This window comes from Oryza brachyantha, chromosome 3, assembly GCF_000231095.2.
Source record: "Oryza brachyantha chromosome 3, ObraRS2, whole genome shotgun sequence".
NCBI classification, from domain to species: domain Eukaryota; kingdom Viridiplantae; phylum Streptophyta; class Magnoliopsida; order Poales; family Poaceae; genus Oryza; species Oryza brachyantha.
The window spans coordinates 4837359-4859299 of NC_023165.2; the positions used below are offsets into that span (position 1 = coordinate 4837359).

The 21941-nt window shown below is 42.5% G+C and overlaps 3 protein-coding genes across 5 annotated transcripts; 2 read left to right on the forward strand and 1 right to left on the reverse strand.

Moving 5' to 3' along the window:
* Nucleotides 1–361: 361 nt before the first annotated feature.
* Nucleotides 362–4577, reverse strand: LOC102714438 (metal transporter Nramp2). Its single transcript, XM_006649539.3, has 4 exons — nt 3931–4577; nt 2442–2578; nt 1702–2354; nt 362–1181 (listed from the first exon to the last, which is right to left on the reverse strand). Exons 1-4 carry the CDS (start codon nt 4497–4499, stop codon nt 975–977), a joined length of 1566 nt encoding a protein of 521 aa, XP_006649602.1. The 5' UTR covers nt 4500–4577; the 3' UTR covers nt 362–974.
* An 8062-nt stretch (nt 4578–12639) lies between these two features.
* Nucleotides 12640–14825, forward strand: LOC102699946 (putative pentatricopeptide repeat-containing protein At1g02420). Of its 2 annotated transcripts, none has more exons than XM_040522416.1 (2): nt 12640–14359; nt 14428–14825. In XM_040522416.1, exon 1 carries the CDS (start codon nt 12640–12642, stop codon nt 14173–14175), a length of 1536 nt encoding a protein of 511 aa, XP_040378350.1. In that variant the 3' UTR covers nt 14176–14359; nt 14428–14825. The 2 variants fall into 2 exon arrangements, with proteins under 2 accessions (XP_040378350.1, XP_015689811.2); XM_015834325.2 differs by having other exon boundaries at nt 14431–14825.
* A 3055-nt stretch (nt 14826–17880) lies between these two features.
* On the forward strand, nt 17881–20768 carry LOC102700227 (putative cyclin-F3-2). Of its 2 annotated transcripts, XM_015835019.2 has the most exons (9): nt 18298–18374; nt 18543–18726; nt 18964–19199; nt 19291–19366; nt 19446–19522; nt 19686–19716; nt 19807–19962; nt 20090–20221; nt 20309–20765. In XM_015835019.2, the coding sequence occupies exons 2-9, from the start codon at nt 18679–18681 to the stop codon at nt 20384–20386; spliced, it is 834 nt and encodes a 277-aa protein (XP_015690505.1). In that variant the 5' UTR covers nt 18298–18374; nt 18543–18678; the 3' UTR covers nt 20387–20765. The 2 variants fall into 2 exon arrangements, with proteins under 2 accessions (XP_015690504.1, XP_015690505.1); XM_015835018.2 differs by lacking the exon at nt 18543–18726 and having other exon boundaries at nt 17881–18374; nt 20309–20768.
* The last annotated feature ends 1173 nt before the right edge of the window (nt 20769–21941 follow it).

Sequence of the window (21941 nt, forward strand, 5' to 3'; positions counted from 1 at the left end):
CTTGTGTTTAGGGGTGGATATGAAGCTCTTTGTCTTGTTAGGTTGCTCGACTCACGATTATAATAAAAAACCTTAAAATCTACTCTAAATTTAAAGTTGAAAATTCAAATTTTAGCTTATAGGCATAAGCAGAAACAAAAAGATGAGGTGCTAGTAAATTTTCATATGAAATATTGTATGGAGCTAGATCTTAAAAGTGTTTTCATATATATAAATATAACTTGTATAGAATAGATTTTAAAATAGAACTAGAGTTGATACACAAATAGTGCATCTCTATTTCCACATATACGATTGCAATTCATGTAGAACAGATTTCAGAAGAACTGGATTTGTATACAATCTTAACAACTATCTCCATTGATATGACTGCATTTTGGATACAACTTGTTTATACCTCGGTCTTGTTTACAATTTACATACATGTTTTTACCCATAAATTATTTTTCATTTGCAAATAAGCCATTTCACTTCTTATTTCAAAGAACAAAACCATGGAGACCAACCTCGGCAGGTCGACCATGGCATTTTTACCAACCCAGGAAGAAATTTACCAAGTACTGCAAGGATTTCTGACTTCTGAGTATACGTGATGTTCATCAGTTCAAGTGTCAATAACATTACAACACTTCTGCAGATCATCACCATCATCCTCCGGCAAACGAGAGACAGGTAACAAAGCTATCTACTGGTATTTATAACCTCAAATACGAGAATTCCAGTGTGGTTTATCCCAATCCTAATGGAGAACTAGAAGCCTAACCAATCCATTTATACAACAGCAAAGGAATATACAGTGTAGTTCATTAGACTTCTTCCTGGAGCTAATACACATATGCAGTCGTACAAGTTTTACATGGGGGAGCAGCTTTCTTCAAATATGATCTGCTTCAACATGGTGTTTTCTAACAGTTCTGAAGGTGACAAGGCAAATCCCCTGCCATTTTTCCTCAAAAAAAAGGCTCTGAGGGCACTTATGAGCTCTTTGTCATTGCTGAATGAAGGCGAGAATACAGGGAGGTGTTTCGCACAATAAGATAGATGATGAATGCAAGATAAACTGCCAACACAATGCACAAGCTCGAGCGAACCAACGCCCCCTGGATTTCAGTGGCGTAGAAGGACAGTATAAGATACCCATTGATGAGCATCAGGAATATTGTAACTATCCAGCTAATCACCTAAGTAAGAGTACAGAAAAAAGTTAGCAGCCTGTCCTTGCCAACACCAAAAATATATATGTTCAATCTCATCAGAATACAAATTTGCTGTCGAACATATGAAGTGGACCAAATCAATCGACAGTTGATTAAGAGGTTGGTGAACCATATACTGAGAAAAGGTTCATATAGATTTATTTTTTTAGATAATAGTTCATATAGATGTATGGAGGAGAAAATTTATGAGATGGTTTCAGCTTCAAGGCTAATTGTTTAATGGAATTAACGTTGAAGAATCATGTAGATGTGGATCAATTTAGTTAAACCTATGGAAAACCATGATGTGAAACTAAGGAGCTGTTGCTTGATGATTATGAAATTGAAAACCATTTACTGCTTTCAACTTCATAAGATGACAAAATCATATTTATTAAAAAGATCATGACCTCAAACATCAAACAGTCAGTTCAACACTAAGTTATCTGTCAATATGAGAGTATGAGACATCAGATATGATAAAAAGTCTCAAGGGAAAACTTACTTTTGTGATAGGACCAACCACAAATGACCCCATGACTTGCTCTTTTGAGACAAGGGTGATGAGAGGAATCAGTGCAAATGGAATCTGTATGGACTGAAGAACATTGAGTGCCTCATTCAGGATATCCATGGTAGGATCCTCCGTGTCAAAAAATAATGCCACAATCATAGTAGGAACAATTGCAAAGCTGCGTGTAATCGTTGATCTTAACCACTTCTTCAACCGAAGATTTAGGAAGCCTCCCATAACAAATTGGCCTGCATATGTGCCAGTAATGGTGCTACTCTGTCCTGATGCTAACAGCCCAATAGCCCAGATATACAGTATAGGAAAGTACGCAGTCCCGTATTTCTCCTGTAAGTACTGTCCAGCATTCTCAAGACCTATGCCATCAGCTTGTTCAGACCCATAAAACCCTTTCGCAAAAACTGTCGTAACACAGATGTTAATAAAGAAGGAGACAATGAGGGCAAGAATGGACTCAATGTTGTAATAGAAAACTGCTTCTTGAACGCGGGATTTCTTGTTTGTGTCAATCTTCCTGGACTGCACTAGTGCTGAGTGCAGGAAGACATTGTGGGGCATGATGACGCAGCCCACAATTCCAACCGCCTGTTTGATTGTTTTTGAGCTCAACTTTGGCACCACCAAACCTAAACACACAACAATGGAGTATTTTTTTTTACTTCTGAAGGATGCAATATAAACAAAGGTATGTGCTAACATGTCAGATTGAGTACCAATCAGAAGATCCTTGCCACTTGGCTTTGTTTCACCAAACATAACTGCAAATGACATTGCCATGACTGCAATCAAGACGCCGAAAAATGCTTCCAATTTTCTCACACCGTAGTTCTCCAGGAATAAAAAGATGAAGCTGACATCAACACCATGTCAAATATAAATCAGTTTAATTGAATACTCAATCATTATAGGAATAAGACAATTGGTCACACACAAACAAAGCTTAAGTCACAATATATAATCATTGAATACAGCAGACACAGACATGAAAAATGATGTCTCTTTGTTGCCCATCCCATCCTTGTTTGTAATACTTCTTCCTGTTCCTTTCATTGTTACGAGTTTCATATCCAAACATCACTATCTTTCTATAACAGTAATATAATTCGAAAGGAAGAGGTCTTAACCAGGGAAGCAGGTAAGTAGCAAGTAGAAATTTACGGACAATAGGTAAGGAAGTGTACATAGTTTAATCAATAAGCCCAAAGTCTTAACTGAATAAAAATACTCAGTAGTAGTATTAAAACACACGAAAAACGTGCATTATCGACTGACCTACACAGCTAAAGTGACGTGGTGCGATGGACGAGCACGGTGCATAAGCATGACGCAACCTCCAAAGTCCAAACATCGCTCTGCGGATTAAATCAAGCAACCAAAAAAAAAACCCGCAACATAATACCATCAATCCAGCAAGTAGAACGGAAGCTCCTCCAGAAGCTTAAAATGACAATTGGTCGAGAAGGGGCAGAAGAAAACTGTAGTCCCCAATCCACAAAATGCTTTTTGACTAGATTTAGCTCCCAAAAGGAATTCAGAAGACGAATTCAAGGTAGCCATCATCACACTAATAGAATAGAGAAGGCCAGAAATGACCCCCAAAAATGCTTAACTTTCATCAGCAAAACAGCACCTGGAAGCAAACAGAGCGAGTGAATAGTCCCACTCAAAATCGACACGCTACAAGAGCACCTCACCAAAAAAGACAAACTTTATTGATCGCCTAACAAATTGGCCGAACCAAAGGAGTCCAAGGCAGCGATCTAGGATACGGGGAGGAAAGGGAAAGAACAGAAGCGAGATTTCTACTCTCCTGAGATTCCATCCGGTAGCGTCCAGCTGACGAGAAGGCACAAACCATGGTCGCCGCATCAACCAACAGGACAAAAAAATACACAAGTTACAAAACCAGGAAAAGAACAAGTTGAGTGAAGAGCAGACAGAAGGTCCAATTTGTTTTAATTTTAACCACCAAGAAAGCAACGAATCCATGAAAAGGAACTCCTAACCAGGCAAGAAAAAAAGTTGATGAATTTACTAGCAATTTTTACTCCACAGCGGCAAAACAGTAACACAGAAAACTCAGTTCTAGAATCAAACAATAAACCGAAAAATAATTTAGGACCTTTCTGCTAACAAGGCTAACAGGAAAAGGACAAAAAAAAAGGTAAGGTTTGATCCCAGTACGCGCTCGAGGCTACTCACCAATCGAACGCAGTGATGACGACGCCGCCCCAGAGCGGGACGGTGCCCGCGGAGAGGATCTTGATGGCAATCGCGCTGCCAATCACCTCCTGGATGTCCGCGCCGACGAGCGCGAGCTCGGTCATGGCCCAGAGCGCGCGCGCGGCCCAGGGCGGGTACTCCTCCCTGCAGAGCTCGGCGAGGTGCTTCCCCGTGGCGACCCCGAGCCTCGCGGAGAGCAGCTGCACCAGGCCGCCCATGGCCGTCGCCCACAGCAGCAGCCACAGCAGCTGGTACCCGGCCGCCGCGCCGGCCTGCAGGTCGCCCTCCAGGTTCCCCGGGTCGAGGAACGCGATGCACATGAGGAACCCGGGCCCCGTGAAGCGCCACAGCTTGCGCCACGAGAAGGCCGCCGGGCGGGCGCCGGCGTCCCCGCCGCCGTCCTCGGAGTCGGAGTCCGAGACGGCAATGGAGACCTTGTCGTCGGAGTCGTACGCGCGCTCGTCGTACTCGACGTGGGAGGAGGAGGAGGTGGTGCCGTCTCCGCCGGCGCCGGGGAGGAGGCTCTCGGCGAGGTCGCGCGACGCCATGGGCGGATGCGTGGCGTGGGGGAGTGGTGGTCAGTGGGAGTGGGAACGATGGATTGTGGGGGTCTGGGAGGAGTTATGCTTTCTGGCCTCCCACTGGGGTGGTGGTTTCTCAGAATTTATAGCTTCTTTTATCTTCAAAACCTCCAAAAAAAATCTTGTTGCGATACAATCAATAATCTGTTTCCTGAAAAAGGATGTCATAACTTTCAAAATAACATGTGTAGATATTTAAACATAACTAGTACTACCTTCCGTTTCATACGTTACGTCTTTGCCTAAATTCTGATTATCTAAATTCATTGATTGATAAATATATATATTTTATATATGTGTCTAGATTTATTAGCATCTATATATAAATCTAGGTAATGTTAAAAAGAATTATATTACGGAACAGATGAAGTATGAAAGTATTTATTCGTATGCATATGTCGCCTATAATATCGAAATTGCTAAAAAATATCGCAACACTTTTAGGTGCAAATTTTGTAAATGTCTGTAATATAATCGGAACTTTATCATCACAATATATCGAGATTCATGCGAGAAGAAGTAAAGGGGTGGTTGTTTGTCTTTTTTTTATATAAAAAACAGACGCTTTGAAAAAAATAATTTATAAATAAGACTATTATATACATATTATTAGGGATCTGAAAACCAATACTAGAAAATAACTTCAGTAAAAAAATACCCAAAAGCCAATTCCAAGTTAAATGTTTAAAATTCAATTTTTGACTTATAAACATAAGCAGCTGCAAAATGATGTGAAAATATTGAAATAGAATTGATAATTGTGTAGGATGAGAGAAAATCGTACTACACACGTTTTTAAATAGTTGTGTAGAAGTCATGGCGTAATTACAATACTATTTATGTATTTCAAAGTTTTTCAAATAACATACAGATTTTTATACAGTCACATAAAATATGTGCATAGGTGTCGTACTGTCATGTGTGTTATTCTTTCTGAAAATATATATTTGTAGATGCATAAGTAATGAGTATTTGAGTAGGCTTTTTTATTCTGTCATCGGTCTGTACTTGATGTACCGAAGTTGCTTCTAGCTAGTGTTTAGATTTAGAAAAGTTTTTGGAAGAAGTGTCACGTCAAATGTTTCATCGGATGTTGGAAGGAGTTTTTGGACACGAATAAAAAAATAAATTTCACGGCTAGCCTAGAAACCGCGAGACGAATCTTTTGAGCCTAATTAATCCATCGTTAGCACATGTTGGTTACTGTAGCACTTATAGCTAATCATGGACTAATTAGGCTCAAAAGATTCGTCTCAAGATTTCTTCCATAACTGTGCAATTAGTTTTTTAGTTTATCTATGTTTAATGCTTTATTTAGATGTCCAAAAATTCGATGTGATGTTTTTGAAAAAAAAAATTGGAAACTAAACCAGGCCTAAACAACACTCCTTCTGTGTCGATATTGGACTAATAGTATATTACACTCCATTGTCCATTGGATAATGTTTTGTACACTTCCTACGTCTCTGAAAGTTCTTCAACATTCAGACTCGCCCAAATAAAAAAGGGATTCCTCGATGCTGGTTTGCACCGGCTGTTTTTTCTTTTTATTTTCTTTGTGGTGATGCACCGGTTGTCGACAGGCTAACAAGTACCAGCAAATTTAGGGGCTGTTTGGGCACTTATCCATACTCATCTATAATCGAATATATTGAGTCTAATTAATCGATGATTTGCCTAAGTGATGCTACATTAAATATGTTCTAATTATGGATTAATTGGGCTTAAAAAAATCGTCTCGTGGATTATCACTCATTTATAAAATTAATTTTTTATTAGTCTGTATTTAATACTTTAAATTAGTATTCAAACATCTGATATGACATAGAGCTAAAAAGTTTAGCCCTATCTAAACACCCCTTAGCGTCATCGCGGGGGGATTATGATTCAAGCATAGTAGTAGAATTTTCGGCTCTGAACAACCCGTCTTGGCGGCTCCATTAATTGCTCGCCGAGGTACGTAGATGATTCCACGAATTTTAGTCTCCAACGACACTGATATATTCCAGGTTCGTATTACCAGGACACTGCAGCTTGGACATTACTCCCTTCGTCTCTTACTATTCAACGCAGTTAACTTGTGAGTTTGTATTTGATCATTGATCTTATTTAAACGTTTATATAATTATTAATTATTTAATTATAATTTAATTTATTATTAGCGATATTTTAAGTGTGTCTTATAATTTTATATTGTTTGCAATAATAATTTTGAATATAATAAATAGTCAAATATCAAATCCAAAAATTAACGCCAGCAAAACAACAAAATCGCCGTATCGTTTTCACCGTGGATATTTTGGGCCAGGCGAGTAGAAAAATCCGTTACAGCGTTTACTCTAGTTAATCATCAGGACAAGGACTCGATGCGCGATTCGTCCTTTGGGGGGTTAGCTTTTCCTTACCACAAATAACAAAAGCTAAGTGCGGAATAGATCGGTCGAGAACTCGAGGCCTCTCCTTTTCTTCTGCACGACTGCACCTCCTTTTTTTTCCACTCACTTTAATTGTGCGCTCCATTGGGCATCAACAGGCAAACAGCCCCACCGGTTTGACGTGTCTGCGTCGTTTGGAACGCGATGCACGTATCCGAACTGTGTAGCGTACGTTCCATGCGTGATTTGGTTCACGCCTGACCCGGCTAGCTACGAGCCTACGACCCGCCGACGACGACGATGGCGAGATCATGAGCCATGCGTAGAAATGGATATGGTCGATACAGAATAACCCATGACCGATTTCACTGTATAAGTGCCAGCAGCACGGTCCAAATGTTAGAGCAGGTACAATAGCAAGTTATAAGCCGACTATAAATATATTTTAAATAGATAAGAGGAAGAGAGAAGAGAGATGGGTTACTTTATGTATAAGACATATGAGACCATGTATTAATGTTTTGTAGCTAACTATCGTATAAATTGGCTATAGAAGAATTGGAGCTAATAGTTGGCTATACTATTAAACTTGCTCTTAATATACATATTTTTATTTACTTAATTTAGATGAATAGAAGTTATGACCAAATTATTCCTGGCACGTCCATCTATGGGCGCGTTCTCAAGAGCTCGTCCGATTTAATCTATGTCACTTTTCCCGCACGCACGTTTTTCAAGCTGCTAAATGGTACATCTTTTGTAAAAAAGGTTTATATGAAAGTTACTTCAAAAAATCAGATTAATCTATTTTTAAGGTTAAAATAGTTAATATGTAATTAATCATATGCTAATGATGGTTCTCGTTTTACGTGCGCCATTGATTCTAATCCCAACTCATCCTTGCGAACGTGCCCTATAGGCTGCGTTCGAACCGGTCTATTCGGCTAAACTACTCATCGGTTTCCTTTAGCGTGTTTTTTAAACTACTAAATGATGTATTTCGTGCAAAAATTTTCTATATAGAAATTGTTTTAGAAGATCAAATAAATCTATTTTTAAATCTTTAATGAATAATACTTAATTATTCATATACTAATTACATTTATTGTTTTACGTGCGGCTAATGGGCTTCGCAGCCATAGACACATGGACGTAGGTGGATTCATGCTAGGGTAATCGACCACTTCATTAAACCATTCTTAAGATTTTATAATAACGATCAAAAACTAAAGTTTTATATAGTTTATTAGACTCTTTAGTATCGTTTGGTAGATACGCAGTAACGCAACTATACTCGGAGTTGGCAGCGCGGAACAGTCTAGCTAGTCCCCATCTCGCTGTCCCCGTGCAAAAACCGAACACGGGGGCATCGCACAGGGCACATCGCGCCATGACTCCATGGAGAGCGACGACGGCGTCGCTCGTTCGGCGTTCCAGTCACCACGACGCGCGCGCGTGCGACAGAAGCCGAGGCTCCTAGGGTAGGGCGGGCGGGCGCGCCACGCCGCGCGCGCGCTGGGCACCGCACCGCAACGCCACTTGTAGGCGCGGGTCCAGATTCCAATCAGTGCTGCCGGCCTAAAATTCTCGGACGCACTGGTTGTGGTTGGTCGCTCTGGTTTGCTTAGGCCATCGTTTAGTTGCTAAAATTTTCCTCAAAAACATAACATCGAATTTTTAGACGTCTAAATAGAGATGAAACGAAAAACTAATATTATAGTTATGTGAGAAATCACGAGACGAATCTTTTGAGCATAATTAGTTTATGATTAGCCATAAGTGATACAGTAACCCACATACACTAATGACGAGTTAATTATGCTCAAAAGATTTGTCTCACGGTTTCTAGACGAGCAGGAAAATTCGTTTTTTCATTCGTGTCCAAAAATCTCATCCGACATCCGATCAAATATATGATATGACATCCAAAAATTTTCATTTCTTCGACTAAACACCCCCTTCGACAAGCGGGAATCAGGGGCGGGATTGACAGCGGCCGGGCGGCGGGCGCTGGACAATCTGGGAGACGAACGTCGCGCTCAGCTCGCGGCAAATGGCGCGGTTTCTATTTTATCACCGGGAGACAGGTGCCGCAAGTGATGTGCAAGTCTGCAACTGCCAACTGCCAAGTGCCACAGAATGCAAAATCGAGGGCGTACGTAGCGTGCTGCCTTGCAGCACTTCACAGCTTCAGTTATTTAGATCCTCCGTATTTGGAATTTTCAGATGGTTTGCGTCGCTGTTCGTGCGATAAGATCATAAGACCGCGGCAGCTGGGAGACATTTCTTCCAGGAGTAGTTTGACCTTTCTTCGGCTCAGTGGACTGTCAGTTCAGCTTTGCCGACGTGGCGCACACGTACCTTCTGTGTGGGGCCCGGCCGGCAGACTCCGTAGCGGAACGGAAAGGATGCGCGCCACGCCAGCGAGCAGCGCGCGTCCTCGCCGCCGGCGTGAGCGTGGCGGCGCCGTGGCGACACGGGCCTCGCTCGTGGCCATTTCTCTGAACTCTGATCCGATCTCCCGCCTAAAGCCGATGCAACAAACAAAAGTTACGACGTAGCAGCAGATGGCGCCGTTAAAACGTCCAAAGAAAAAAACGAACGCTGCTTGGTTTGCACGGGGCTCGTGAAAACCGTGGTGACTGACTGACTCGTGAGTGCCAAATCACTTGAAGACGCTGGCCATGTGTAATCAGATCGTACACCACACCCATGTGATTACGGCGATACGGGATCGGAAGTGATGCGGGCTAATCTGGGACCATGGAACAACCAATCTGGAATTCCAGCGTGCGCTGCTGAACATCTTTTCGCTGTCCGGCTATGTGCCCGCGTGTTAATTCAGGACGATTGCGATGACAATGGTATATGCTACCGTCGCTGTGTTAATCAATTGCGATTTTTCGTTGTTAAGTAGTACCAGGCACTCAACTGTCAATTGGCTACTGTGATCATGAGCTAGCTGAGGTTTGCTGCGCAGTTCATGCTGGCATGCATGAATTTATGGCTATATATCGATCGGGATGGAGCTGATCTTATGGGCTTGAATCGATAAGACACATACGACGAGCAGAGATAACTAAGCAGCAAAAGATAGTATCCATGGTGGGTACGGCAGCTCTTGTGATCACCTGGGCCGCCGCGACCGTAGTTATTACTCCCTCCATATTTTTATTTTTATATATGACACCGTTGACTTTTAGGATTATGTTTCACCATTCGTTTTATTTAAAATTTAGATCCAAATATTTAAAATTATAATGCATATTTAAAGTTCCTATAATAATAAATCATATTACAACAAAAATTAATAATTTTATAATTTTTTTGAATAAGACGAATGGTCAAATGTGGACCTAAAAGTCAACGGCGTCATATAAAAAAATATGGAGGGAGTACATTTTATCTTTCGCCTGTACTCGTGGTTATAAACTAGAATTATTTTTAATCTTAAATTTAAAGTTGATTTTGAGGTTTTTTAATCATAATTTATTTTTAGCCTTTGATTTTAAATCATCGAGAACATGTATATAAAAAATCTTATTTATAAAATATTTTTATTAGATATTTTTCCGGTGAAAAACAAAACGAGGGCATTAGCAGCTCTGCGAAATAACGATGACATGTAGCTGATGTAGTAGTAGCGTATTCAATTAGCCAAATAAACTAGTGCCAGGATTAATTGTTTGAAGTGTACCATCTGTTCTTCTTCGGCAGCCTAATGATTGAGATTGATTGAGCTGGTCAATACATAACTTTCAATACACAAGAGATGAGTAGCACAAAACAGTGAACACACTAGCCGTCTCTTTCCAGATACAAGAGCGGAGCCAGCCTGAAAATCCAACCACATGAACGCATGCAAGCTGCAGCTGGTAATCTAGACACCGCCAACCAAATTGGAATGGCTTGTTTGTAGCTGAAGTTCTTTCTGTATCTGAGACCATTTTCTCCTACGACATGCTCAATGATGTCAGTAAGTAACCACACACAAAAACTGAAAGGGCTGCTGGCTGCTCATCAGCTTGGAAGATGGAACAACTCGACAGAACAGGACAGAGCATCGGAACCCGGACGCTCTATCCTTTTCGGCAGCAACGGAAGACTGTTCGTGTGGGAGCTTCCCCCTTTGGCTGCCGCTAATTTCCAGAAGATGAGGTGAGGTCCACATGGCCACGGACGACGGCGTGACCATCCCCGTCCTTATGCACAAGCAGGCGATGTCTCTCAACACGATGCACTCGCAGTCTATGTCCAGCCACCGGCGCTCTAGGCTGAACTTTTGGCGTGTTCGCTAATTTGTGGCAGGAGTAGATCCAGGAAAAAATCATACAAGCGCTGAGCAAACCAGCTGCCCTGCGCGGGTGCGTCCCTGCCGCCCTTCATCGTGTCGCGTGTGCCGGGTTTCCTGCCATGTCACGCGCTGCTGCCGACCCCTACCGCATGCGTAGGCTACCCGCCGCCAGCTAACTCGCCGCTCGGTTCACTCCTACGCGCCCGCCGTCGACTGCCAGCTGACGACCGCCTCAGCCGCTCCGTGCATCCATCGTTCGCCGCCAACCGGCTGAGATTGGGTGGGTGTGGGTGAGGATTAGAGTATTGTGGTGGGAAGGAGGAGGTGTGGATTAAGATGAGAATGGACGGTTTGGATGGAAACAGATAAAAACATATGGCTGAATGTTGATGGTTGTGTTCTGAGTGGGCTACGCTAAGAAAACAAATTTGCTAGGATTCTTTTCACAACGGTCCAACTAACTTCATCTTCTAGCTCCAACCACGAATTAAAGAACTCTATCCCCCATCCCATGAAACCATGGAGAAAATTTGTATGAAAGCTTAGGAAGGTTTCCATGGGATCGGCGCCGGTAGTGGAGGCTCAAGACCCCCAGCTCCCATGCCACCTCAGCCGCTGATCTGTAGGAATATTATATATATAAAAACTTTATTAGTATACAAGTATAGACTTGGTGTATATAACTTTAGTATGTAATCTTTATAGATATAAGTATTTAAGATGATAATTATGATGTAGATATTTTTTTATTACATACTTACTCTGCCTATGTATATTTTTATTGTTTATGTTCGATATTTGATCGTCCGTATTTCTTAAAAAAGTTATATGATGAGTATTTTTATTGTTACTAGATGATAAAACATAAATAATATTTTGTGTGACTATTTTTCTTATTTTTTTTATAAAATTTTTAAATAAGACGATCAATCAAACATTAGACACGAAATCCCCGAATGCAGTTATATTGTGACAGATGTAGTACTTTATATGCTATAAATTTGTTTTTTAATAAATTTTCTACTATAAAATGAAACTTTATACTTTTAAAAATAAAGTATAAATAAGTTATATGTATATTTTTTTATATACTGTTCGTACGATTAACGGACGCGAAACGTTCGACGGTGAGACCCGTCCCACCGGCGCGGCAACTGCTCGCAGCCGTCGCCGAAGCGAGACCGGACATGCCCGTGCAAAATCCGGCCCAGGAAGGCGGCAGATTGACGGTCCATGCCGTGAGCGGCTTCGACTAGTGGAGACGTGTAATCTTTTGGACTGGGCCGAGCCGGCTCGCTCCAGCCCACCGCGAAGCACTGCCCACTTCCACTTCCATGGCGCGGCTCGGTCAGCTGCGCCGAGTGACGACGCCCAAAACCCTTGCTACACAGGGTAGAGGAGCGCCGCGGGCGCCGCCCGCCACGGAGAGCGGGAGGAAATGCCGCCGAAGCAGGAGCGGCAGCTGTTCAGGTACGTGGGCAAGCCGCGTGGCTCGGGGCGGCCGCCTGCGCCGGTCCCCGAGGTCAGCGGCGGCGAGGTGCCCGCGTCCGACGCTGATGCCGACGCCGTGTACCGCATGGTCACGGCGGCGCCCACGCCGTCCGCGATGGAGTCCGCGCTGTCCGCGTCCGCGGTCCCGGTCTCCGCGTCGCTCCTCGACGGCGTGCTGCGGAGGTTCCGCTTCGCGCACGGGGACCCGCTCCGCGCGCTCTCGCTGCTCTCCCACGCCGCCGACCGCCACGGCGTCGTGCCTTCCCCCTTCACGCTCGACACCGCGCTCTACGTGCTCGGCCGCGCGCGCAGGTTCACCCACATGTGGGACCTGCTCCGGTCCTCCCGCCGCCTCAGCCCGGACGCCATTACCCCGCGCACCGCCATGGTCGTCCTCGGTCGCGTCGCCAAGGTCTGCTCCGTCCGAGAGACCGTCGCCTCCTTCCGCCGCCTCTTGCGGATGTTCAGCGGCCGCGGGGACGACCAGGTGGGCCAATTCTTCAACGCGCTGCTCCGCACGCTGTGCCAGGAGAAGAGCATGTCCGACGCGCGCAACGTCTACCACGCGCTCAAGTACGAGTTCAAGGTGAACCGCCAGACATTCAATATCCTGCTGTCGGGGTGGAAATCAGCCGAGGACGCCGAGGCGTTCGTCGCCGAGATGAGGGAGCTCGGAGTGGAGCCAGACTTGGTGACTTACAACAGTCTGATTGATTGTCACTGCAAGAACCGGGGCATTGAGCAAGCCTACAAGCTGCTCGATGAAATGCGGGAGAAGGACATTTCTCCTGATGTTATCACTTACACGAGCTTGATCGGTGGACTGGGGTTGATTGGCCAGCCAGACAAGGCAAAGCACTTGCTGAAGGAGATGCATGAGCTTGGATGCTACCCAGACGTAGCTGCATACAACGCAGCGATAAGGAACTTTGTGATTGCAAAGAGGCTTGGCGAAGCGTTTGCACTGATGGACGAAATGGCCTCAAAGGGATTGATGCCAAATGCCACAACCTACAACCTCTTCTTCCGTTGCTATTACTGGGCGTATGACATTACCAGTGCTTGGCAGTTGTATGAGCGGATGCGTTCTGAAGGATGCTTCCCTAATACCCAATCTTGCATGTTTATTGTCAGGCTATGTCATAGGCATGGGAGGGTCGCACAAGCACTAGAGCTGTGGAGTGATATGGTCAACAATGGGTTCGGGTCATTCACCTTGGTGTCTGATGTGCTGTTTGACCTGTTATGTGATGAAGGGAAGCTGGAGGAGGCTGAGAGGTGCTTCCATCAAATGATTGCCTTAGGGCAGAAGCCGAGCTATGTTGCATTTAGAAGGATAAAGATACTTATGCAGCTTGCCAACCGTGAAGAATCTGTCGCCAGATTAACTGCACAAATGGCACAGTTTGGACTGTTGGCACTTGAGGATTGCCAAAGGGTTAAAGCCATTGGGGGGGGGGGGGGGGGGGGGGGGGGTATCTAAATTGTTCTGACTCCTCTAACCTTGGTGGCTAGATCCGCCATTGCATCAGAATAGTTATGGAGCTGATGCTGATGCTGTAGTGAAACATAGCAACATATTTGAATCATGACGATGATTACTTTGGTTGGATAGGGACATGACTGAATGCTTTTGAGGAGTTCTGTCCTTTGATATGTTGTTCAAGGTATACATTCATAGTTTCACTTATTCATTGCCCATTTTGTAGATTCCTATGACTAATGGCTTGTATAGCAGGTATGAAAATTTTGCATGTGATCGACAGATAGCCAACTGGATTATTTTCAGTATCGATAGATTATGTTTCTGAAAGTTGACGTCGTGGAAGACCATTCTAGCATGCCTGTTGAGACAAATGGTATTCCATCATCAATGTTATCTCTGCAAGCTGAATGCCTGGACGCAAGATCACGATTGCTTTAGACACACTTTTTTTTTTCAAAATCAAGTCACTGTTGGTGTTAGTGTGGATGATCATAGAGAAGTCATGCTTGACTCTTCCCCCAGCTAGTTTATCCTCTGTATCTGTGATGGAGAAAATTTATCCAAGCTTGATTGGAAGATTTATCTTAAGAAAGAGGGAAGAAATCAAAAATAGATGTCAATGATCACTTCTTCACCGCCGGTGGCTGTGAGGCCATTTCAATTAATTCGGTCCAATCTTCGATCTTCGACTAAATTTTAGTCACTAGAAATTCAGAACCCATCGACCTTGAGAAAAAAAAAAGAGGACCGAGAATTCAGCAATCGTTTCATATATGTAAAAAACCCATAAAAATTTCCAACCCAAAAATCATAAAAAATCACAAGCAAGTCCGAGTGAAGATTCTTGTTGGGTTATATGCTTAAGGAAGTATTGACATGAAAACTAGAGTTCAATACTATTAAACTTAGTGAATTGTAGGTTGTATTTGGTTACTTTTTTGGGTTAATTTGGTCTTTCCGGTTAATCGTAAAACTAACCGGTCAAACAAAATTCGGTTTTCACTAACTAAATATGATTTTCTCGGTCTCGATCTTTCCGGTTTAGCGTTTTTCTGCCCACTCCTAGGCTTGTAGTATTGCCATAGAGTCAAACGCATAGGAGCCACACTCATGAAGCTTGTAGCCAAGCAGGTCCATCAAGCAATCGGTGTGGAGGAAGTCCACATTGGATTAGAGTAAGGGGTTGTTTAGGTTGTGAAATTTTTTGGTTTGAGTATCATATCATGTATTTGATCGGATGTTAGAAAATTATTTTTGATGATTAATTAAAAAATCAATTATATAGGGTGTCAGAAAACCACGAGACGAATTTCCAACCCTAATTAATCTGTCATTAGCACATGCGAGTTACTGTAGCAGTTATGGCTAATCATGGACTTTAGGCTCAAAAGGTCCGTCTCACAAATTCCTTTTAAACTATACAATTAGTTATTTTTTAACTACATTTAATTTTCTATACACGTGTCCAAAAAATTCAATGCGACGGGTGAACGCGAATTTTTTTAGGAACTAAACATGGTCTAAGAATGCTGGCGGTAGTCTTATTGAAATCCATTATTTTATCTTATCATGCTTTATTGTTGGGGAAATATTACTCTCTCCATGTTTTTTATATGACGTCGTTAATTTTTATGTTTACGTTTGATCATTCATCTTATTTAAGAAAAATATATAGTTATCGATTATTTTGTTATTATTTTTTATTATTATGACAACTTATTTTGTTATTATTTTTTATTATTATGACAATTTTAAGTATGATTTATGATTTTGTATATTTAGATATATTTTTTAAATAAAACAGATGGTTAAACGTAAATATAAAAAACAATGACATTGTATTAAAAAATAGAGAGAGAGTATACTGTTTCATCATTTTTATCTGCGGAAATGCTACGATACGGGATCCACGTACGGCAACTACACTTAGATGGTGACGACATTTTTTGTTTATGTGAACCACAGTGCCTCCGCCATCGTCGCGTCCACCTGCTCCGTCTAGACTGCCACCTCACCGCCGATCACCGGCTTGGTCTCCTCGGTAGTAAGCCCATAAGCGATGTCAACTACCGCGACGACTGTGAGATCGGATTAGGCTATAGAGGGGGTGAATATAGCTAAAGTATAACTATCCCCGGAAAGAACAAAATTCCAATTTAATCGCAAAACTCCGAAAAAGATATCTCCGTGAAAAATAGGAGGACAGGAATGGAGATATCAAAAATAAAATAGAGCAGTAAATATTGACAGGAATTTAAATGCGGAAAGTGTAAAATTTAAATGCGGTAAATAAAATTTCATTTCACAAGTAAACTTCAAATTTTATTTTTGAAGTTTACAAAGCTTGGTTCACAAGCTTAACAAAAACAATTCATGAGAGTTATTGTCACATCTAGCCAACACAAGCTAGAGTAACAAACCACTCTCGAAAACAGTTTTCATTCCATCACAAAGTTGCTTAACTCAAGCAACCATTCCTCCCCTATTTATAGCGCTAATCCTTCATTGCAAAATGACCAAAAAAACTCCTGAAACTTGGCGGCTGCTTCAAGTCCTTACAGCCGTCGGATGCAAGATCAAGGCCTCAGAATGAGCCACGTCTCCTTTTTCTGATCTGCCGCAGCCGATCCGGATGCCACCGAAAATCCACCTTACAGCTGCCTCCCGTGCGCGCGTGAGGACGAAGGTCTTGCCACGCGTCGGCCGCAGGCTGGTTTCTTGTGTGCACCGAATATTCCGACCGAGGCCCGCCCGTCAGCGGCTGCTGCATCACTCGGTACATGCACGCATGCAGGTTGACCAAGCCGAGCAATCCAAGCCGGCCATGCTGCCTTGCACCAACCAACTAGCTAGTCATCCATTCTTTGCACGTACGTATGCATGCAGCCATGCATATCTACTGTATCTCCTCTTCTTCGATTTTCTTTGTGAATTCCGATGCTTTCACATGATGTTCGTTTTTTGTACACGCCTATGTCCCACCTTGTTACCTAATGCTCTCGACCGTGCTAGACCACAACTCCCCTTGAGTTTGATCCTAGTCTGTCGTTGACCAAGGTTGACCCTAAGCACCTGCACACAACAATCTGAACCACCGTTTTGCGGACACAGATTTCGCGACCTGACCCTCATTAGTCAACACACACGCTTCACCCACATCGCCAATTTTCCATCACAATTAATACAAACCACTCTTGGTTTCACAACGACTACCGCGACAACGACTGCAACAACAACGGCGGCGGCGATGACTACCACAATGGCGATGACTGCGGCAACAACGGTAGTGGCGGTGGCCGAGAGCAGCTAGCGACGATCCACGACAGCTGTAACTTCGGCGATGACTACTGCAGCTGCGACAGTGGCGGCGGTGGCCGGAAGCAGCTAGCGGCGATCAATGGCAGCGGCAACGTCGACGAGGATTCACTACCAGTGATATGATACTATTCATGATACCACTAGTACCAGATATAATATTGTTTAGGTATTATACATGATACATGTGAGGTATCATGTTACTTAGAAGATATCATGATACTTGAGTATGTTACTTTCAAGTTAAAGTATACAGTAACATGCATAATACATTGAAATAGATAATATGTACCGTTACTAACGGTACACCGTACCTTAGCAGCCCTTTTATCTGATTATGTATATGATGTGTACTATACAATACGGCTAACCCCCCAGAGAGAAATGAAACCATAGCCTAAGCGCAACGCAAAGAGGGACGAAGGCGCGCAGGCAGCGGCAGCACGAGGGGGAGCCGCGGAGGCGGTGACAATGGGGAGCAAGGCGAACGCCGCCGCGCCCGAGCGCGACGCCTATAAATATGAAGGCCAGGGCCCCATGAGCGCCCTGGCTCCCCCCACCGACCGTCTCGATCCCCGTCGCCGCGGATGACGAAGCCGGGGACGAGGTCGGTGGCCCGGTCCATGGAGGCGGGGGCGGCGCGGATCAACCCCGACGGCGCGGAGGGCACGTCGGGTTCGGCTGTCTCCATCGCGCCGGACGTCTCCGAGGGTTCGCTGGAGCCGGGCGCTGCCGAAGTTTCCGGGGCGCCGGACGCCGGTGAAGTTTCGGAGGAGTCGGTCGCCGGTGAAGCTTCGGAGGAGTCGGACGCCGGTGAAGCTTCGGAGGAAGCGGCCATGCCGTATTTTCAGGATATCGAGCAGTACCTCCGGTATCTCGAGGTGAGGGTTTCCCGATCACCTCTCTTAGTCGCAGCTTCCGTGTAGATGCTTGAAGTGCTTCAGGAGGCACATATATTGGCTATGAACCTAGTGGTATGATCGAATCGCAATGGATTGTGAATTTGTGGGCGGAACTGATATACTTCGGGATTTTTTTGGGGGGAACAGGATTTATTGCAAGCGTGGATTCTGAAATTTAGGCGACTGGGATGATCTGTGGATTCTCTGATTTTGGATAGTTGGCGTGAATTATTCAGTATCTTACTCATGGATATTGGAATCTACCTGATTTAGTTGCTGATCGATGGCTAGGGAAATGGCGAAATGTTTGGACACTGCACGATTCAGCGCTGTGAGTCTTCCATTCAGAGGGCTAGTTTTATCACCTTTCACTATCACTAATTTAATCTGTCATACTAGATTATCCTAGCTTCCCTTTTCAGGAAGCATACCGACTTGCAATCTTGATTATCTGAAGCTACTTGCCTCACACATGAGTAGAATGCAATTATGTATTGGAATGTTCTCTTCGGTTAAATTGGTGCCTTTTTGTGTTCCTTTGTTTGTCTCAAATTTCTGAGGTTTTTAGGTTGAGGAATCAAGGAGGCCAATAATTAGCTATGGTCAGGAGATAAAAGGAGACATGCTGAGCATTGGTATGAGGGGGCGCATAGTGAACTGGCTGGTGACTGCGTCTTATGCGATCGAACTTCTGGATGATACAGTTCATCTTGCGGTTTCATATTTTGACCGCTTCCTTTCAAAAAGGGCCATTAGCCAGGACAGGCTTCAACTTCTCTGCGTCACCGCATTGTTTGTTGCTTCGTAAGGGACTAGCCTGTTCTACTTTGTAGATTGTTTTATCTTTCTTTTCTTTGAGCATGACTCCCTGATTAGAATGGTTTGAGTGTTGCAGTAAGTATGTTGAAATTGACCATCCTAAAGCAGCAACATTCAGTGCCATGACTAAATACACTTACTCCAAGCAGCAGGTAGTGCAAATCTGCTGAAACTTTCTATTTCTTAGTGCTGTGAGTGGTAGGATGGATCTGTAGTTTGTATGCTATGCAGGTGGTGAAGATGGAGGCGGACATATTGATATGTCTGAACTTTGAGATGGGGACTCCCACTGTAATAACTTTTGTACGGTATGTACCCCCATTTTAAATTTTCCTAACTAGAGTAAAGATTGCAGATGACTTCTTCAGCATGTAATATTTACGTGTTCCATGTTGCCAACAGTACCATGATTATTCATTTATGATTTACTGACCTTCCAAACGTCTATAACTGTCTGATTTTCTGTTGTAGGATGTTCTTAACTTCTTGTTGTGAAGACAATGTAAGCACACGTTTGGAGCACCCTCATTTGTCTATCTTTTGCTCGCTCGTTCGCTCGCTTCTGATAATCTGTTCCCCTCTCAAAACGTAGAGATCATTAAATGCCAAAAAACTGAAGTCAATGTGTATCTATCTTGCGGAACTAAGCTTATTAGGTGATTGCTCTATAAAGTTTCGGCCATCGGTTGTTGCTGCTGCCTGCCTGTTTGTAGCCAAGTTCACAATCAACCCAAAGATTCGTCCTTGGGTAAGAAGACATCAACCTCTTCTGAGCCTACATGACTCTTTATATTCATCTATTTTTTTGAAAAAAATAGACGAAATATCATTATATACTTTATGTTCATTTAACATTAACTTCCATTATTCTCCAGAGTTTGGCAGTTCAACGCAACACAGGCTACAAGGTCTCTGATATCAAAGGTTGCATTGTTGACATACATAATTTGCAATCGGGAAGAAAGTTCGCCGTGACAGCCATCAGAGACAAGTACAGGGTCGACAAGGCAAGGGCTGCTTCTTCCATTTGGGTTGGTTTACATGCATATTCTAATTATGTTTTGTTCACATTTGTTTGTCCGAACATTGTACAGTTCCAGCGCGTGTCGACAATTATACCAAAAAAAATCAAGGAGTCTTTCCTGAGGAATATCAAGTACGCGAACGGCTGAAGTGCTCTTGCAACACTTTGAAACCAGCAGCCTGCAGGTGGTGTGAAAAATAGAAGGTCAGAGGAGCATGTGTATCTTCAGATGCTCTTTTTGGTAGATAGCCAGCATCTCCGTTTCGTCGCATTGACAGTATCTGCATTGGTATTTCGGTATCCTGTTCATCTGAAGCGTTTCTGTACAGAGGTTTAGACTACGATGGTACATGATATATAGTCAATGCTATTTCATATGTGAGTCTCCAGGAATATCCTAATGCTTTTAACATTAGCTCACCATCTTTTGTTGAGAATATATTGTGGAGTTGAGTAATGACCGACGGGCTTAGCAATATTACACTTGTCATCAGCAAGTAAAGTTGTCTGAATAGCTTACCGTGATAGTACTTTTTAACCCACGGTACATTCAGGAACAACAAGCTATGGCTGGCGTTCAAAAGATGGCTGTATCTCCAAAGCACAACACCGTTTTACAGCTGATGCTTGGTAGTAAGATGGTAATTAGAAAAAAAAAGCATAATCTGTTTGTCATTTTCACGCCCATCTGCTTACGCTTATAAGCTAAAATTTGAATTTTCAAATTTAAATTTAGAGTTGATTTTGAGATTTCTTTGCCGAAATTTATTTTCCAGACTTGGCTTTTAGATCGCTAAGAATACGTATATAAAAGTTCTATTTATAAATTATTTTTTATTTGTAAATACGCCGTTGAAAAAGCCAAGCATATAATTATAGTGTATTTTTTGTTTGTAAATGCGTCGTGTATCAAATTGATATATATTTGCAGCCACAAATATAATTAAAATATAATTATAGTATAGTTACATTATATTAACTAACATATAATTACGAATGTAACTAATGTGTAATTCCAATATAACTAGCAGTAAGCTATAGCCATTTTTTGTTTATACAAGACCTATAATTATAAATGCATGCTAGTTACAGTATAATTACAATCATGTACTCTAGGTACATTAATGCTATTTTAGAGAGAAAAATGGTTAAGTGACATATAGGCAGTCTCTTCCTTGTTCATGTATCGCTCATATAAACCGTATTGGGTTTATGCCGTTTCGGTAGTTTACCCGACAAAATTCCTGCCTATTCCTGTGAGGCCTTCGACCAGTTGACCCTCGAAAAGGCTAATGGGCGAATATCCCCGAATACGTTAGCCCACATTAGCACTCTATACATACAAAATTTCTGTGTATATATAAATTTTAGTCTATAATCTTTATAGATACAACTTTGATATTTTAAAATGATATTTTTAAGTGATTTTTTAACTACATAGTTTATATCTTAATTGTTTCTATATTCTATATATAAACTTTTTACATAAACACAAAATATAAAAATTATATACATAAACTTCCTAAGCATGTACTCCCTCCGTCTCTAAAAAAAGATAATTTTCCGGTTTTCTATCGAGTCTTATTTGAATTTTTTTAAAACAAATTAGTCACACATAAAGTATTGTTCATGTTTTATCATCTAATAAAAATATTAATTGTAATTTTTTTAATAAGACAAAGAGACAAACACTGCATCTAAAA

Coding starts and splice junctions, on each gene's coding strand:
- LOC102699946 (XM_040522416.1), top strand. CDS start 12,640: ATGCCGCCGAAGCAGGAGCGGCAGCTGTTCAGGTACGTGGGCAAGCCG.
- LOC102700227 (XM_015835018.2), top strand. CDS start 18,081: ATGACGAAGCCGGGGACGAGGTCGGTGGCCCGGTCCATGGAGGCGGGG. Junction 18,375..18,963: donor AGTACCTCCGGTATCTCGAG/GTGAGGGTTTCC, acceptor TGAGGTTTTTAG/GTTGAGGAATCAAGGAGGCC. Junction 19,963..20,089: donor ACCCAAAGATTCGTCCTTGG/GTAAGAAGACAT, acceptor ATTATTCTCCAG/AGTTTGGCAGTTCAACGCAA.
- LOC102714438 (XM_006649539.3), bottom strand. CDS start 4,499: ATGGCGTCGCGCGACCTCGCCGAGAGCCTCCTCCCCGGCGCCGGCGGA. Junction 2,579..3,930: donor GTCATCACTGCGTTCGATTG/GTGAGTAGCCTC, acceptor TGTTGATGTCAG/CTTCATCTTTTTATTCCTGG. Junction 1,182..1,701: donor TGGTTGGTCCTATCACAAAA/GTAAGTTTTCCC, acceptor ACTCTTACTTAG/GTGATTAGCTGGATAGTTAC.